Here is a 17,898-nt window from a genome sequence, read left to right on the forward strand (position 1 = left end):
GATACAAAGCCGTTGATGAAATGGAAGGACCTCCTCTCCGGACTATGCAAGGTTCCTGACCCAGATTAACTAGCGGTCGAGGATGTGCTTGTATTTTTCCACAGGACACAGATTCTCCAATTTGGATCCCGGACAGACTAATTCGTCATGTCACAGTACCCCAGAGACCAGGTTCGCGGCGCATGCACTCGCTCGCTTCCCTCCTCCCCAGCCAGCTCTGGCCTCCGCGCCGCCAGCTGTGCCCCGCACCCTCCTCACTGCACCCCGCGACCTAGAGTCAGGAAAGTTTGTGCGGTGAGTGAGGGCCAGAGAGGAAAGCGTGCCCGCGGAGTGCCGTCCAGACCAGCGTGGCCTTGCCGGCGAGAGGGGAGCGCCCTGAGCCCAGGCGGTGGCTAGCCCAAGTCCACGCACCCCGCCCCTCCGCCCGCCATGGGCGCCACGGCCCACAGCCTGCCGCTCGCATTCTGCCTCCTGCTGCTAGGGACACTGCTCCCCTGGGCCAACGCCTGCAGCTGCTCCCCGCCTGCAGCTGCTCCCCGGTGCACCCACAACAGGCGTTTTGCAATGCAGACATAGTGATCAGGGCTAAAGCAGTCAGTAAAAAAGAGGTGTACCTAATATAGTAACTTGTGAACAATGTATGCTTTCATCTTGTTTAAACCCTCAATATAACGTTTGCTCCTGTGTGGTGTTTTGTGAACAATGTATGCTTTCATCTTGTTAAACCCTCAATATAATGCTTGCTCCTTTGTAGTGTTACAACGTCCACCTTATCTTATGATGTAACCACTTATTGATATAATTATGGTCTTGCTGTATTACAACAACTGCAGGATTTAATGCGATCGCAACGGTTTGTGGGCTTGCTTATCCTGGGAATAGCAGCTTTAATAACCACAATTACTTCTGTTACTGTGGCAGCAATATCATTGACTCAACAAGTGCATACTGCCCAATATGTTGATACCATGTCTAAAAATGTTTCTCTAATCTAGCAACACAGAAAGCTATAGATAGAAAGTTGGAGATGAGGGTAGACGCCTTGGAGGAGGCAATAATGCATATTGGGACTGAGTTACAGGCTTTAAAGGTGAAAATGGATCTGTCACGCCACGCTGATTACCGGTGGATACGTGTGACATCTTTAAAGGTAAACGAGACAGATTATGAATGGGAAAAAATTAAAAATCATATTTCAGGTGTTTGGAACAGCTCTGACATTGGCCTGGACTTAGGGAAACTTCATAATCAAATACAGACCTTGGAACACTCTCGACTGGATTTTACCGCCGCTGGAGCAGCTAATGACTTTTTTCACACCTTCTCTAACTTTATTTCTGGAAAAAACATTCTAATATCTTTAGTTATGCTGCTGGTGGTGCTCTGATTTTACTTCTTATAATCATTCTTCCTTGTATTGTCAGGATTCTTTGGCAGAACATTCAGAGGGTCGCGACTGAGCTGCATCTGGCTGTTTTAAGAAATAAAAAAGGGGGAGATGCTAGGAACCAGCGTGAGGAACTCCACCCGTGGCAAAGGTCATGAGGAAGGAGGCTCGGCATACACAAAGGCGGGATTGAGCCTCAGGAGTCCCCCTGGAAATTCTCAAGCAACTACCCCCAAAACCAGAGTCTGCCTACTTTACTGCTTTGTGCTCTCACCTACACCTCTGACTTTACGGGGGGCTGTCCCCCACCACCACCATCTCTCTCTCTGAAAAGGAGTTAACTTACAGCTCCAGTTAATAAAGTTCCTGGGCGTGACAAGAGTGTTTTAGTTCACAAACTCCTTTGGGAGTTCTCTAGCCTGCCTGAACAGGTCCTTCCGGCCACATGTGATCGTTCAGAGCCTCCCAACCGTGAGAGGCATGAGATGTTCTAAACTAAGTACAGATTCCTTTGAGCAGTTAAAAGATTGATTAGAAATTGTATTGGTGAAGGGTTTTCATTTGTTGGGCCAATGTTTGCTGCTAAGTCTCCACATCCCTGCCCTTATACACATTAATGAATATAACTAGCATATAGGATAAATAAGTATTAACCTTTGATATTAATCACGTTTAGACCTTGGGCTAAGCAAATTCTTTTCTAAATTAGAACCCACTGCACCCTCACCCGATAGGAATGTAACTTTATCTGGTGCCTTCGGAAGGTGGTGCCTGGTTTAGGAATAAATCACCCCTGGAGAAATAAGTGTTCTGGTTGACTGACCGCTATCACAAAGAAAGGGTCGTAAATTGTTAGCAGGCCCCCTGGCCAGAAGATGATGTAACACCCCTAAGACCTTTGTATACATTTGTATGAAGCACCTGATTTTGATAAAAGTCAGGACTGCTGACCCCACGTGACTTTTGTATTCCATCTCTGTGTATAAAAGCATACCCGAAAAATAAAGAAAAGGATCAGTTCCTGGAAAGATTGGTCTCCCCATGTTGTTCTTTCTCTCACCTTCTGGCTGAATTCCCTGGATCCACCCGGGCTGGACCCCGGCACAGGTGGACTCTTTACCAACTGAGTTATCAGGGAAGGCCCATTAAGAAATACAGGAGAGGAATTACAGAGGCACTGCTTAACTGCCAGAAGTCAGAAAGCTCTAATTATAAGGCTGGCAAGATTGGAGGGTTAGCCATGGGGCCTGGAACCCGTAAGAAACAACTGTAGATATGATAAACAGTGGTATCCCTAGGCGGAAGCCAATGAGGATGCTGCTGAATATCTACAACCTGCAGGGAGAAAGAAGAAAGGAGCACAAGGCTAAGGACGGTCACCACAAGAAATAGTCAAAATATCTTTCTTAGTTCCTGGGTCTGAGCCGATTTTCACGTCCCAAACTCAGTTACTGAAGAGGTAACCGAATCCCTAGGGGAAGGAGCATGAAACTATGATTCTCCTAGTTCTTCCCAAAAAGGAACTCATCATCTACTAAAAGAACTATACATTTGGAAAAGGAGAATATGCAAACATTTTGAGGATTTTATTTTATTTTTTGTATCCTATCACTTTCCAGACTCCTTCTCAATGCCCTCCATCTTGGCTGAGCGATGCGCGTGCCACTAGGAATACCCTGAGTCAGAATGGCCAGAAACAACCCAGAAACTAATCCCATCACTATAAAACCCAAGATTGCAAGCCACGTGGCAGAGCAGTTCTCCCAGGTCCCCTTACCTTACCGTTCTCCACTCAGGAGGCCCTTCGCAATAAAGTCTCTTGTTTTGTCAGCGTGTATGTCTCCTCTGACAATTCATTTCTGAATGTTACACAAGAGCCCCCTTTCAGGCCGCCCCTCCCTGCAACATCTGTGTCGAATGCCTGCCCCTCAGGCCAAAGCTTTTGCTTGTTTTATTGAGGTACAGTTGATACACAAGTGTACAACAGTGGTTCACAATTTTTTTTTTTTTTTTACTGTTTCATGCAACTCAGGTTTATTCTACTGTGATATATGAAGACAGAAAAAATGAATAAGCACATAGTAAAAAAAAAAAAAAAATGTGACTGTTAAATCACATAAAGAATAATAGCTTTCACAAAAGCCTTAAGAAATTAAGAGGTTCAGAATTAACCCTGACCAGACAGAGACGAAGTTGCTTCTACTGTTTTCTTCGACAGTTCAAGTTGTCACGCGAGTGTTTGTTCCTCGGTTCTTTGTCTCGTCACAACAAAGATTTGGAGCAACGGACATTAAAGCCCTCGGCGTATCACAGCTCTTGGGTCTTGGACAAACCGTGTTACAGCTCTTAGGCAAATCAGTGTTACAGCTCCATTTTATTTATAAGATAGCAGGAGAATCCAAGACTCGAAGAGAAGAGAGTGGAGGAGTGCGTGGGGAGGGAGAAAGAGAGAGAGCGCGAGAGCGAGAGCGAGAGCGAGAGCGAGAGCGAGAGAGCGAGAGAGCGAGAGAGCGAGAGCGCGCGCGCGTGCATGCGGGACAGAGAGTCCCCATTTTGAGGATTTTAGACACAGGACCTGAACTGACACTGATGCCTTGAGGCCCAAAGCATCATCATTATCCCCATTAGAAGAGGTAATTTCCGCAGTCCCCAAGTGTTTAGTGGAACTGATATACTCAGGAGTAACCTCTACATTGGGTCCTTGGCCTACAAGAGAAGGGCTATCACAGTGGGAAAGGCAGAGTAAAAATCTCTGAAACTCCCCCACTCTTCAGCCATGATAGTAAATAAAAAGAAATTACCATATCCTAGGGGGTAGGAAAGAGGAGAAGGCAGAGAAGGCAATGGCAACCCACTCCAGTACTCTTGCCTGGAAAATCCAATGGGCAGAGGAGCCTGGTAGGCTGCAGTCCATGGGGTCGCTAAGAGTTGGACACAACTGAGGGACTTCACTTTCACTTTTCACTTTCATGCATTGGAGAAGGAAATGGCAACCCACTCCAGTACTCTTGCCTGGAGAATCCCAGGGACGGGGGAGCCTGGTGGGCTGCCATCTATGGGGTCGCACAGAGTTGGACATGACTGAAGTGACTTAGCAGCAGCAATAGCAGGGAGTAAGGAGAGAGGGACAGAGATTAGAGCCACCATTAAAGACAGCAAGGATATGTGGATGGTGATGCTTATCATAGCCACTCGTAGAACTAAAACTCCCATCTATACACCAGGTGACATGGTAAGTTGCCAACTTTGAGTGCGACTCAAGAATACGAAAGTGCATTGCAGGTCCAAGTTACAATGCCTGAAGCCCTGCCACTTGAACCATAACATCCAAGAGACCTATGGGGTTGGAAAAATACACACTGTGGAGCCTATGGAAGTCCCAGTGGGCAAAGCAGGTGGCTGAAATCCTAGAACAAGGCCAGGCTGTTCACAACAGAGAAATACACGCCTTTTGAGAAACAGCTCTTGGCATGTTATTGGAACACTTCATTATTAAACACTAAGTAACCAAGAACGGCCCCATTATGAGTTATATCAGACCTGCTGCCATTATAAGTTGGACCTATGAAGTCAAAACGTCAGAGCAGACCAGCAGCAGTCTTTCAAAAAATGGAAATTGTACCTCCAGAATCAAGACTAAGCAGAACCAGGGGATGCAGACAAACTGCATAAGCGGGTAGCCCAGACCTCTCGATATCCACCATATTTGTAAAAGCATCCCCACCCCTCGTGCAGAAGAACTCGCAGTCATCAGGAATGTCCAGTATAACCTGCTAAAGGAGGAAGTAAAAGCTCAAGCATGATTTATAGATGGGTCAACTTATGAGTGCCAACTGAAAATGATGACGGCCACATTCAGAAGAGGACTTAAAAGACAGTGGAGATAGAAAATCTGCCAGCTATCCACCTGACGATCCACCTTGTGCAGAAGGAGAAATGGCCCAAGGTGAGACTATATACACACTCTAGGTCAGTGGCCAATGGTCTGGCCAGCTGATGAGAGGACTGGAAGGAAAAGGACTAGAAGATCAAAGGGTCTGAGGGCTGGGATAGAGAATGGTGTGGATATATGTGTACAAAGCCAAAGATTTCTGCATCACACATTGTGAGTGAGTGAAGTCGCTCAGTCATGTCCGACCCTTTGCGACCCCGTGGACTGTAGCCTACCAGGCTTCTCTGTCCATGGGATTCTCCAGGCAAGAATACTGGAATGGGTTACTATTTCCTTCTCCAGGGGATCTTCCCGACCCAGGGATCGAACCCGGATCTCCCACATTGGAGGCAGATGCTTTAACCTCTGAGCCACCAGGAAAACCCACATGGCTAAGTTGCTTCAGTCATGTCCAACTCTGTGCAACCCCATAGACGGCAGCCCACCAGGCTCCCCGTCCCTGGGATTCTCCAGGCAAGAGTACTGGAGTGGGTTGCCATTTCCTCCTCCAATGCATGAAAGTGAAAAGTGAAAGTGAAGTCGCTCAGTCGTGTCCGACCCTCAGCAACCCCATGGACTGCAACCCACCAGGCTCCTCTGTCCATGGGAGTTTCCAGGCAAGAGTACTGGAGTGGGGTGCCATTGCCTTCTCCGGAAGCCCACATTAGTGCCCACCAAAAAGAATCCACACAAAAGAAAGAAACCACCAAACAGACAAAACGACTTGGCCTTCATCAGAAAGCAGGCCAGGATTCAAACCCAGGTGTTCTCTTAGCCAACACAATGACTTATAAAGAAAACACGTAGGGACTTCCCGGTGGTACAGTGGCTAAGACTCGACACTTTTCAGTGCAGGGGGCCTGGGTTTGATTTCTCTGTGGTCAGCAAACTAAATCCTACATGTCATAACTAAAAAGAGACCATGTGCTACCACTAACCTGACTCAGCCTAATAAATAAAATGGGGGAAAAAATGTGTAAACTCCTATTTATATCTCATCCTTTGAAAATTTTTCTACCTTTTCAAATAATTGATAATGTACATAAAATATAATTTACTCTAAAAATCTTCATATCGTAGGGTGTATCAGCTTTTTTGTTTTGGGTTTCGTTTTTTTTTTTTTCCCTGTGCCACACGGCTTTTGGGATCCTAGTTCGCCAACCAGAGACTGAACCCAGGCCATCAGCAGCGAAAATAGTTTTTTCTTAACTTACAGGAAAGAAACAATCAAAAAAGTTTGGTGACCACAGCTCTATTCTGTCATTACATAACTACTGCTGCTGCTGCTGCTGCTAAGTCGCTTCAGTTGTGTCCGACTCTGTGCGACCCCATAGACGGCAGCCCACCAGGCTCCTCCGTCCCTGGGCTTCTTGTTGAATTAAGAGATATGTTTGTTAGCCTAGGTCTGGACTACTTCATATGGTTTATAGTACCTCTTACAAGTCTAAAACCAAATTCCTTACTAATGAAGCCATTATAATGCTTATTTTTTTCCAAGGGAGAGATAATTCCACCAAAGTTATAGCTAAAAAATCTCGTTTAACAACTACATATTCCCAAAGGAACACACTACTCCTACAAGTACTGCACTGCCAGGGTGATGCACGGAGCTGACAAAACAAGCTCCTATTCTATCTCCTTGTGCCAAAAATCAATGTAATATGAAGGTGAAAGAAGAGAGTGAAAAAGCTGGCTTAAAACTCAACATTCAAAAAACTAAGATCATGACATCTGGTCCCATCACTTCATGGTAAATAGATGGGTAAACAATGCAAACAGTGACAAGATTTCATTTTGGGGGGCTTCAAAAATCACTGTTGACAGTGAGTGCAGCCATGAAATTAAAAGACACTTGCTCCTTGGAAGAAAAGCTATGACAAGCCTAGACGGCGTATTAAAAAGCAGAAACATTACTTTACTGACAAAGTTCTATAAAGCTATGACCAACCTAGACAACATATTAAAAAGCAGAGACATTACTTTGCCAGTGAAGGTCCATCTCGTCAAAGCTATGGTTTTTCCAATAGTCATGTATGGATGTGACAGTTGGACTATAAAGAAAGCTGAGCACTGAAGAACTGATGCTTTTGAACTGTGGTGTTGGAGAAGACTCTTCAGAGTCCCTTGGACTGCAAGATCAAACCAGTCCATCCTAAAGGAAATCAGTCCTGAATATTCATTGGAAGGACTGATGCTGAAGCTGAAACTCCAATACTTCGGTCACCTAATGCAAAGAACTGACTCATTGGAAAAGACCCTGATGCTGGGAAAGACTGAAGGTAGGAGGAGAAGGGGACAACAGAGGACGAGATGGTTGGATGGCATCACCAACTCCATGGACATGAGTTTGAGCAAGCTCTGGGAGTTAGTAATGGACAGGGAAGCCTGGTGTGCTGCAGTCCATGGGGTCACAGAGTCGGGACACCACTGAGTAACTGAACTGAACTGAATTCCATTTAATGAAGCAGTGCCTCTTGCTGCCAGGTGGGGGCAGGGTTGCTCTCTCAGAAAAATCACCAGACCTCTCTCAGCAGCTCATTTGATAAGGATTGGGTAAAGATCATTTGAAAATTTACAGGGATAAATTAACATATAGAGTCCTACTTTGTGTCCTGTACTCTGCCAGGTCATAGGGAAACAATATATAACTTGCACAGACCTGATGCCCAAACTTAGGAAGTTTATGGTGGGCAGGCAGAGTGGATTTGTCTCGGGGAGGGAGTAGTGGTGAGGAAAGTGATGAAGGGGTCTCAATGGCTATGTTGATGATCTGGACAATAACCTAAAGACTGTGGAGGGGTACTGAAGAATTATGAACTGAGGCATGAGACTGGACCAACTTTTTTATTTAGAAAGATTACTCCAGCTTCAAGATGAAGAATGGATTAGAGAGACAGCAAACCAGGGCCAGGGAGCCAGGTTACGTCTATTGCAAAAACCTCGAGGTCACTGACCTGAATTAGGGTAGTGGCAGTGGGGTAGCTTGGACAGTTGAGTGAAATAGGAGGAGTAGGTTCAATTCATTTTGGAAATGAATTTTGGGGACCAAAAGAATTTGTGAATCATCCAAGTAATACTGCTCATCCAGAAGGCAACTGGATGCATAGCTCTGAAGCTCAGGAAAAGGATCCTGGGTTGGAGGTATAGGCATTGTTGTTCAGTCACTAAGTCCAGTCCCACTCTTTGTGACCCGGTGGACTGCAGCATGCCAGGCTTCCCTGGTAACAGTGGCCATTAAAATCATGGAAGTGGATAAAGTGGACCAGGCAGAGAAAAAGCTAGGCTTCTTGATGAGGGCGAAAGAGAGTGAAAAAGCTGGCTTAAAACTTAACATTCAAAAAACTAAGATTATGGCATCTGGTCCCATCACTTCATGGCAAGTAGAAGGGGGAACAGTGGAAGGAGTGACAGATTTTCTTGGGCTCCAAAATCACTGTAGAGGTTGACTGCAGCCATGAAATTAAAAGATGCTTGCTCCTTGGAAGGAAAGCTATGACAAACCTAGACAGCATATTAAAAAAGCATATTAAGAAGCCAACAGAAGTCCATATAGTCAAAGCTATGGTTTTTCCAGTAGTCATGGAAGGATGTGAGAGCTGGACCATAAAGAAAGCTGAGCACTGAAGAACTGGCACTTTTGAATTGTGATGCTAGAGAAGACTCTTCGAGTCCCTCGGACTGCAAGGAGATCAAACCAGTCAATCCTAAATGAAATCAACCTTGAATATTCATTGGAAGGACTGTTGCTAAAGCTCCAATACTTTGGCCATGTGATACAAAGAGCCAACTCACCAGAAAAGACCCCGCTGCTAGGAAAGATTGAAGGCAAAAGGAGAAGGGGATGACAGAGGATAAGATGGTTAGCATCACTGACTCAATGGACATGAATCTGAGCCAACTCCAGGAGAATAGTGGAGGACAGAGGAGCCTGGCATACTGCAGTCCATGGGGTCCCAAAGGGTCGGACATAACTTAGTGGCTGAACAACATGTAACTGGAGGAACATTAATGTTTGAACAATGGGACAGAAGATATACCTCAAAGGATCACGAAGAAGTTATTAACAGCAAAAACATAAGAGGAACACTAGAAGAGGGCAGTGTCCCAAGCACTGTGGAAACTGTGTTTTAAGAAACAGGAAATGGGGTCACTGGACATGGTAGGTTAAAGGGTATTACCATGCGTTTCTGTAATGGCACAGAAAAACCGTATTTAAAAAAAAGGAAATGGGTCAACAGGATAAAAAGGTGCTACTGAGAGATCAAGTAGGACAAGAGAAAAGTGTCCTGAGAAAGAAGTGAGCAGTACTGTATAAATCCAGTGCTTCTTAAACTTTAGTGTGCATACAGACCACCTGGGGATCTTGAGTAAATGCAAATGCATTTGGTCTGTGGAGAGATCTGAGATCCAGTGTTTCTAACAGACACCCAGGTGATGCAGGTGTAGACAGATCTTTTAAGTAAAAGACATTTGCTGGAAAGAGCAAGATAATATGTTAGCCAGAGGGTGGCATGGTATTAGACTCGCACTGGCATATTGTCTAAAGCTCCTTCCGGCGTCAGACTTTTTGAGTTTAAATCCTGACTCTCAACAAATATTTTCTGAATGAATAAGTAAATGGGCCAACAAAAGGCAATGTACCCCAGGGGTTGTTAAAGTATAATCTTAAAAACTGAAAATATGACTCATAATAATATATACACATGTCAAAGATTTTATTCAACCTATTAATTAACAAGAGAATAAATAAAACTTAAAACTGGTTCAAAAGAGAATGCTAGGAAAGGAGGATCATCAGCTAAAAGTCCAGATAAGAATGATATGAATTTGCATTCTAATACATAAATACAAAACCAGCCAATGTCTTAGAAGGCTGCTGCTGCTGCTGCTAAGTCGCTTCAGTCGTGTCCGACTCTGTGCGACCCCACAGACAGCAGCCCACCAGGTTCCCCTGTCCCTGGGGTTCTCCAGGCAAGAACACTGGAGTGGGTTGCCATTTCCTTCTCCGTCTTAGAAGGCAATCTTACCAAATTACAAAATACCTAGAGCAACAATAAACAGGACATCAAACGAAGGTACACACCCCACTGGAAAACCAGGTAATCCCCAAGTTAGGCAGGCCTGCTTTACCTTTATCAAAAGGACACCTAGTAATAACTTTTGCCTATTTCCAAGTTTTGGATAATTTTTCTTAACAGGGTCAAAAGTAGAGACTAGATTTGCATAACAGCTCTGCCACACTAGTTATATGTCCTTGAGTAAGTAACTTGATATAAAATTCAGTTTTCTTATTTGTAAAATGAGGACGGTAACCACAAAAACTATTTTTTGAATTGAGGTAACATACGTAAAGCATTCAGTACAGTGCCAGGAAGGTGCCATAGAAAGCACTTCATACATGTTAACATTCAGCACCCTCCACCAACTCTTTCATCTTGTTTTTCTCATTTCCCTTTATGTAACAGTCCAACCTTTTTGCACCACTTTAGCAAATATATTTACACATGTGCGCACACACACATTTCATTTAATTTTGTGTGTGGCCATCCTGCATGGATCGACCAGGGATCAAAACCGTGCCCACTGTGGTGAAAGCTCAGAGTCTTAACCATTGTGTCACCAGGAAAGTCGAATTTTCACCACAGCATTTAACTCCACTTGATGTATTATTCGTCTATTTCTGTGTTTTCTACCAGAATATAAGTTCCAAGGGAGCATAAGGGGACATCTGCTTTGTTCCTTGTTGTATCTCCTGTACCCAGTAGATGCTCAACAGATAAACAGTATCGATAAACGTTAAGTGAAGGTCATGGCGATGATCTCCAACTGCCAAGAATATTGGCTTTCTTTTTTTTTTTTTGATGTTTAAGTCACTCAATCTGTTTACAGCTTTCAAAAAACATATCCAATCTTTAACATTTCCCCTTTCTAAAGTGGATTCTATATTACTACAGAAGTTGCTGCAAACTCAGTCATAGGCCACCTTGGGTATACAGGCATATTCTGATTGGCTCAGAGAAAATGCTTAAAAATTTTAAGTTACATGCCAACATTTTTAAGGAGCAAATTAATCAACAATTTTGGATTTCTGGATTCTCCTGATCAGATTTTTCACAGACAATATTCTAGCAAGGCACAGTCAGCAGGAGCAAAGACAAGCATATCAAGATCCCTATCAGGTTCCTATGGCTTACCTGCATTACTTATATTCCTGCAGGTGTGAGTTGAGGACTTCTGATGTATTATAAATCATTTCCTATTTCCCTTTCATCATGCTTGAATCCACTTATCTGTTGCCTAAATTATTGTAACAATCCAATTAATGTCCTGTCCCAACTTACCCCCTTTTTTTTTTCAGCCTTGCCCTGTGTAGTGTGTGGGATCTTAGTTTCCCAAGCAGGAATCAAATCCATGCTCCACGCAGTGGATGCAGAGTCTTAACCACGGGACCACCAGGTTAAGTCCTGGTTTATAGGTTATTCTACCTATAGTTCAAATTATTTAGCTTTGCATTTCAAGCCCTTCTCATTTGGCCTTCCCTAGGAAATCTTTTCCAACTTTATATCCTATGATTCCCCTTCAACCCATCTTTCATGAACTATATTTATATACTTTTCCAGCTCCAATCTTGTCACTCAAATTATTTCTCTAACTTGAATTTCCTTCCTGGCTCTGTTTATCTACCCTTTAAGGCCCAGGCACTGCACAAACATTCTCCAAATACCATGCCCACACACAACCTCCCTGCCTACTCTGGACCTTCTGAATTTTCCATAACTTATGTTTCATTTTCTATACATTTTGTTACAACTTTTCAATCACCCACTTGGACAAGCGTCTAGCATTGTTGAACACATGAATTTACTCTAGCTATAATAACATTTTTCAAATTGGAATTCTTTTGGTATTTGTTTTGTCACTTATGTTTCGCTGGAACACACATAAGGACAACACTGCCACCAAAGGAGTGAAAATTGGTTCTTTTGGAGCAGGAAGAGGGCAGAAAATCCTAGATATTAAACAGAAGCTTTCTGGCCCTCTGAAGGGCCACAGTATATAAGCAAATACAGAGTTATAAGTGTTAGTTACTCAGTCGTGCCCGACTCTTTGCGACCCCATGGACTACAGCCCACCAGGCTCCTGTGTCCATGAGATTTTCCAAGCAAGGATACTGGAGTGGGTTGCCATTTCCTTCTCCAGGGGATCTTCCCAACTCAGGATCGAACCTGGGCCTCTTGCACTGCAGGCAGATTGTTTAGGGACTGAGCTATAAGGGAAGCCCTACACAGTTATATAAGTGTTATTAAAATTTCATGGTGGGGATTAGAGAGGGAAATGCTTTTTATTTTTAAAGGCTCCTGGAGAGAGGAAGACAACAAGAAAAAAAATTGAGAAACAGTATCCAAGGATCATGCCATTTGTTTTCTGTGTACTTGTTTGCCCCCCAAATACCCTGAGAAGTGTGTGATCACAGCAGTAAAGCAGAGTGATCAAAAGTGCAGGCTCTGTCATCAAGACTGCCTGGGCTGATTTGCACCTGGGCTGATATTTCTTAGCTGGGTAACTCTGAGCAAGTTAATTAACCCCTCCAGATCTCAGGTTCCTCATCCCTAACATTACCTTATGGCCTCCTCCTAGGGTGGTAGTAGTAAATGAGGTCATCCAGGAGACCACACAGTGAAGAGCTTAATAAATGGTTATAAAATGTACATATAATACATTTTTAAAACGGTCATGTACCCTAGGTGTGCATTACAAATGATTAAACTAAAACTGGTTGTCCTCAGTAACAAGGGTATAGATGACTGGAACCACCCTGTCAATCAGGCAGGAGTTGTACGCGGTTCTGCAAAAGCTTTTTACACCTAGATTCCCTCCAGGTAATCTGCGTTAAGGGGCTTCCCAGGGGGCGAAGTTGGTAAAGACTCCTCCTGCCAAGACAGGAGACGCAAGAGACTCAAGTTCGATCCCAGGGTTGGGAAGATCTCTTGGAGTAGGGAGGAGCCCCTGGAGCAGGAAATGGCCTCCAACATTCTTGCCTGGAAAATTCCATGGACAGAGGAGCATGGCCGGCTACAGTCCATGGGATCGCAGAGTCTAACACGACTGAGCACGTATACACATGCAATGTGCTTAAAAAGGCGTTTTAAATGTCAGCTAACGGCTCAGAGGTTAAAGCGTCTGCCTCCAATGAGGGAGACCCGGGTTCGATCCCTGGTATTCTTGCCTGGAGAATCCCATGAACGGAAAAGCCTGGTAGGCTACAGTCCACCGGGTCGCAAAAGGTCGGACACGACTGAGCGACTTCACCTTCACCTTCAACGCTAGCCCCACTACAAGCTCCTAGCAAAATCGGACCAGACAGTAGGACAACGGTGGCCGGTTACAGAAAATACCCTAAGACTGTTATAATATTTCAAGAGGACCTACAACCTGATTCACTTTCCCAAAATGGTTCCATGCAAGAGCCCTCCACTCGAGATAGGCCCGGGGCCCAGTAATACCTGAGTCGCCCCCCGCGCTGGGCACCTGAGGACCAGGCCCAGAAGGCTCGCTGGGCGGCTGGCTTGGAACCGAGATGACGCCAGCGGAGGGTTCAGGAGGCTCGCGGTCCATGGAGTAGGACCCTGCACGCGGATTTAGAGTGTGTGCAAGCAAGGGAATGCTCAGGGAAGGGTGTGGGGCAGTCAGCTATGACGGACACGGGGCGTCAGTCCAGGATCTGCGCGAAGCCGGGTACTCGTCGCCTCAGCGCCAAAAGAAGTCGCAGTAAAAAACCCACGGGCGCACGTTAGTCGCGCCTGCGCACACCCTAAAGCGCATGCGCACCTTTTTCGCGCCACCGCTTCAGGGGGCTAACAGCCTTTCGTACTTCCTCTAGAAATCTCTACCCACAATCCACCCATTTCCCTCTGCGCTTGCGCCGGCCGTAGTCCCGCCCCCAAATCCCGTGGGCCTCTGCGAGATGGTATTTATGTGTTTCGCGGTAGGCCTGCGGTCTCATTTATCCACAGCTCTCGGTAAGTGTGTTGGTTTATTGAGTTTTATGAGAAAAACGGCCGTGCAAACGTGTCCGCGCCTTGGCCTTTCTTTGTGGTGCCTATTGGGTTCGTAGGGGAGGAGAAAAAACGTGATCATAGTGTTGAGGCCTTGAAGGAACAGGGGCTTTGTGAAGGACAAGATGGCGATGGCGGGCCGTGCCGACGGGCCTCTCTGTGATGAGACCGTTTTCACAGACCTGTACTGAACTCCGTGAGGATAAGAAACTCTGAGGAGGCCGGCCTTGCATGGCAACGCAGTCTTAGCTCCGGAAAATAAAGCGTTTACGAGACAGAGTGCTGACCCAATATCATTTGTCTGCAGGGTTCGGACGCGCGCCAAACGCTGAAGGATCGCAAACCGGTCTCATTGGAGTAAGTGCTCCTGGCCTCTCTTTACTGTCTTTTTCCTTCCTTGTTGAATATGCGGGAGTCCGATGGGATGTGCTACGGGGATGATTTCAAAAACTGAACTCTCTCTTTCTGATGGATTAGTGGAGAAAACATAAAAACTCTGAGTAGCACCATCCGTGGCAAATGTTTGGGCTTTTAGTCCTGCGTTGTTAAGGCACTAACGTGGGACAGTTAAACTACGAGATATAAAAGTAAGAAAGGGTATTTTTTTTTCCTCCCAGATGTGGTTTAATTCAAAGGAGCTTACAGATTGGAGGATGAGACAAGACTTATTCCTGTGTGGATCAAGTGTGGTGATCCTGCAGGTGGGTACGCGATGATTTATGCAGATGGGGCGTAGAAGCACAGTATCGGGATGGGACTTGGTGGTTGAAATTGCACTGGCCACTCCATGATGAATGTAAAATGACAAGCATATGCCTGAACTAAAAAGTGATGTCATCTTACTACTGAGAAGTGGGCCCGAAATGCTCCAGGGTTTTTTAATGGTAGTTCTCGAGTACTAAAAGTAATGGCTCATTTTTCTGTCTCCAGCATCTCCTCACCAGTCTTGAGGAATTCAATTGCCTCCCAGGCTGAATGCAGGTAAGTTTTCAAATGGGAGGGTTGGTTGTGGTCTCTGGTGTTTTCAACAACCAGGAGAGCAAATGGTCAGTGGAGCAGTGTTTTTGCTCCTTCCAGCTTGTTCCTCTTGGAATGATTTTCCTGGGGAGGGAGTCAGCAGCCTAGCAAACAGCATAGTTCCTTCTTGAGAGGGTGTGCTCTTCCCTCACCCACACATCACTGTCAGATGATTTGAATTGATAATGCTGATCCTCTGTGAGGTACCACAGTTAATAGCATGTTAGAGTTCTGATGGCAGTTTCTGTTGATGAAGAAATTGTGTTTCATCTTAGTGTTTTGGAGTAACCATTTTCTCCTCTTTTGTAGATTGTCACAGCATTAATAGAGTCATCTATCTTACAGTAAGTTACTTCTCTCAGTATTGTGGGAAATGGAGGGGTTTCTCTTGTTTCTGATAGTGCTGTTTCTTGATCTCTTATTTTATCTGTATTGATTTCCTAGGTGCCTCTTGATCTGCTCAGGATGACTTCTACAGAGTCAAGAGGTGAGTACTTGTAACCTTGCTTATTGTTGCTTAACTCCAGTGCCAATGAGGAAAGCAGACATCCTGTCTTACCCCTGTTCTAGCCCCAGAGCCAGTAATGGTGAACCCACTGGGGCTAACTGGGAGAAAGGATGAAATTTCATTCCATAAGGAATTGTCTGAGGTACAGCAAATGAACAGCATTTGCTTGGCTTGGGTTATCCATTAACCCTAGTTAGAATAGTTTTGGTTGTTTTAGATATTTTGCTAATTACACGATCTTCTCATTCAGGAGCAGCTTGTTGCTATACACTCCTGGAAAGCCTCCAGAGTTAAAAGGTTAGTTGATTAATGTGTGTATGGCATACACCACCAGGTAGGCAGTTTCTGTGATGAATCAAACTAGCTCACTATGACTTAAACAATGAAAAGACATGAACACCTGAGAAACTGGGAAAGACAACAGTGGGGTACTGTGTAAGGAACTTCTGTCACTCATAGCTTTGTCCTTCCGTAGGTACCATTGCCAGTTACCGTTGCTCAGAGGTGAGTGATCACCATGTGTTTGCGCATACAATGCATTGAGTGGGAGAAAGTGCCTTTTTAGGTATCTGTGATGACTTACATGGAATCTCGTTCGGCTGATGATTTGCTGTTGAGACTCGGAAATCTGATTTTCTGGGAATGGTGGCTTAGACAGGAACAGCTTATAATGCAAGAAGCAAGCATTACTGACGTAGTTGTCTTTGTGTTTCAGGTACAGCTCTTTGTCTGGTACCTAAGAATGATTTTAGGTAAGTCTATTATCTATGGCTGCTGTATAGAATTCACCAGTTTTTGTTTGGTGCTTTGAATAACTGCAGACATGACTTGCTAAATCCAAAGTTTGTCTTTGGCCATTAGTGAACCGCCCGTTACATTGCCACTCACCAATGATGAGTTCAATACCGCCCCAGTCTGATCACTATGACTGAAAGGTATTTCTGAGCTGTGAGTTTCCCTTGGAGTAAAAAGTGACTGTAGTGTGAAATTTAGTGGCATTATAGCCAACGGGAAGTGTTTTGGACTAGCTGGTGATTTCTGTAAAATGTCCAGTGAAACCAACATAGCTTTTATAGATGGGCCTGTCCTGGAGACAGTTGACTTAGTTCCCAATCTTTTGCAGGGGAAAGGAGTAAGCCATATATCTGCTCCACTGTAGTCTGAAGTTGAGAGGTGAGTAAACTTAAACACACAAGGTGTGTCAAGTTAAAATTTCCCAGTGAAGAAATACTCACAAGTCTTACTTCCTGTCCTAGTCCCAGAGCCTGTAAAGGTGAACCCACTGGGGCTGGCTGGGGGAGAAGAGGAAAGCTTGTTCCAGAGGGAACTGTCTGAGGGATCATGAGAGTCCCTAAACAAGGCAAAGGGGGAATAAATGACTGATTGAAAGGCAAATACTTTTTTTTCCCCCTAGATCTGAAGAAAGAACAAAGCACAGATAATGGTAAGTATTTGTTCATGTACTTGTATTAAATAAACTAACCATGTTTAAAGGATAACTCTTTTAAACCCATCAGGCATATACTTGTGAAAATCCAATAAGAAAAAACTCATTTTTCTTTTTCTGTACAGGAATCCAACGTGGAAGATGTCAAAACTGAAAAATCCTTGTACAGATTGCCTGTTCAAATTAGCATACAATCATTTCAGCCTTTCTAAATAAAAATTTTTTTAAACCTTCATTGATTCCTGTGTTTGAGTGGGTCTGACTGGACAGAAATAATCCCAGAAAGATTGTTAAATGGCTTTCCCCATTTAGCTTGGCACTTTACCTAACCCAGGGAAGTATCATTCAGGGAGCCTCTTTGGTGTTCTTCATGAAAGTTTACTGAGTTTGAGTGACCCCTTTAACTGTGTTTAAAACCTTAAGACTTTGGACATTAGGAGACAGTGGCTCATCAGTTAAGAACAGAAAAATGGGCTGTCAACTCTTGGTATCTTGTTGCCCCTATCCTTCACATGAATCTCAAATGATTTCTGTGGAGTTTAACAGCCCTGG

At 44.5% G+C, this 17,898-nt stretch overlaps 1 protein-coding gene, 1 long non-coding RNA gene and 9 other non-coding genes across 13 annotated transcripts in view; 10 read left to right on the top strand and 1 right to left on the bottom strand.

Moving 5' to 3' along the window:
* SLC3A2 (solute carrier family 3 member 2) overlaps nt 1-14,125 on the bottom strand; it is a 40,900-nt gene extending 26,775 nt beyond the window's left edge. The window contains exon 1 of the mRNA XM_027532935.1: nt 13,823-14,125. Within this exon, the coding sequence (XP_027388736.1) occupies nt 13,823-13,934 (112 nt within the window). The 5' untranslated portion in view covers nt 13,935-14,125. The remainder of the gene's footprint in view (nt 1-13,822) is intronic.
* Nucleotides 14,126-14,237: 112 nt separating this feature from the next.
* LOC113886582 lies at nt 14,238-17,581 on the top strand. 3 transcript variants are annotated; one of them, XR_003509486.1, is made up of 13 exons: nt 14,238-14,338; nt 14,682-14,731; nt 14,992-15,075; nt 15,305-15,355; nt 15,701-15,735; nt 15,836-15,878; nt 15,962-16,041; nt 16,150-16,196; nt 16,375-16,403; nt 16,615-16,651; nt 17,023-17,072; nt 17,314-17,343; nt 17,472-17,581. It is a non-coding gene; the product is annotated as an uncharacterized LOC113886582 (long non-coding RNA). The 3 variants fall into 3 exon arrangements; XR_003509485.1 differs by lacking the exon at nt 15,962-16,041 and having other exon boundaries at nt 17,156-17,343; XR_003509484.1 differs by lacking the exon at nt 15,962-16,041 and having other exon boundaries at nt 14,241-14,338.
* On the top strand, nt 14,527-14,596 carry LOC113886616. The gene has a single exon (XR_003509500.1). It is a non-coding gene; the product is annotated as a small nucleolar RNA SNORD25 (small nucleolar RNA).
* Nucleotides 14,804-14,879, top strand: LOC113886622. Its single transcript, XR_003509506.1, has one exon. It is a non-coding gene; the product is annotated as a small nucleolar RNA SNORD26 (small nucleolar RNA).
* LOC113886621 lies at nt 15,157-15,228 on the top strand. Its single transcript, XR_003509505.1, has one exon. It is a non-coding gene; the product is annotated as a small nucleolar RNA SNORD27 (small nucleolar RNA).
* LOC113886620 lies at nt 15,556-15,631 on the top strand. Its single transcript, XR_003509504.1, has one exon. It is a non-coding gene; the product is annotated as a small nucleolar RNA SNORD28 (small nucleolar RNA).
* LOC113886628 lies at nt 15,919-16,045 on the top strand. The gene has a single exon (XR_003509511.1). It is a non-coding gene; the product is annotated as a small nucleolar RNA SNORD22 (small nucleolar RNA).
* On the top strand, nt 16,242-16,308 carry LOC113886618. The gene has a single exon (XR_003509502.1). It is a non-coding gene; the product is annotated as a small nucleolar RNA SNORD29 (small nucleolar RNA).
* Nucleotides 16,467-16,536, top strand: LOC113886623. Its single transcript, XR_003509507.1, has one exon. It is a non-coding gene; the product is annotated as a small nucleolar RNA SNORD30 (small nucleolar RNA).
* LOC113886626 lies at nt 16,783-16,850 on the top strand. The gene has a single exon (XR_003509509.1). It is a non-coding gene; the product is annotated as a small nucleolar RNA SNORD31 (small nucleolar RNA).
* LOC113886627 lies at nt 17,114-17,239 on the top strand. The gene has a single exon (XR_003509510.1). It is a non-coding gene; the product is annotated as a small nucleolar RNA SNORD22 (small nucleolar RNA).
* Nucleotides 17,582-17,898: the final 317 nt, after the last annotated feature.

This window comes from Bos indicus x Bos taurus, chromosome 29 (assembly GCF_003369695.1).
Source record: "Bos indicus x Bos taurus breed Angus x Brahman F1 hybrid chromosome 29, Bos_hybrid_MaternalHap_v2.0, whole genome shotgun sequence".
In the NCBI taxonomy this organism is placed as follows: Eukaryota; Metazoa; Chordata; class Mammalia; order Artiodactyla; family Bovidae; genus Bos; species Bos indicus x Bos taurus.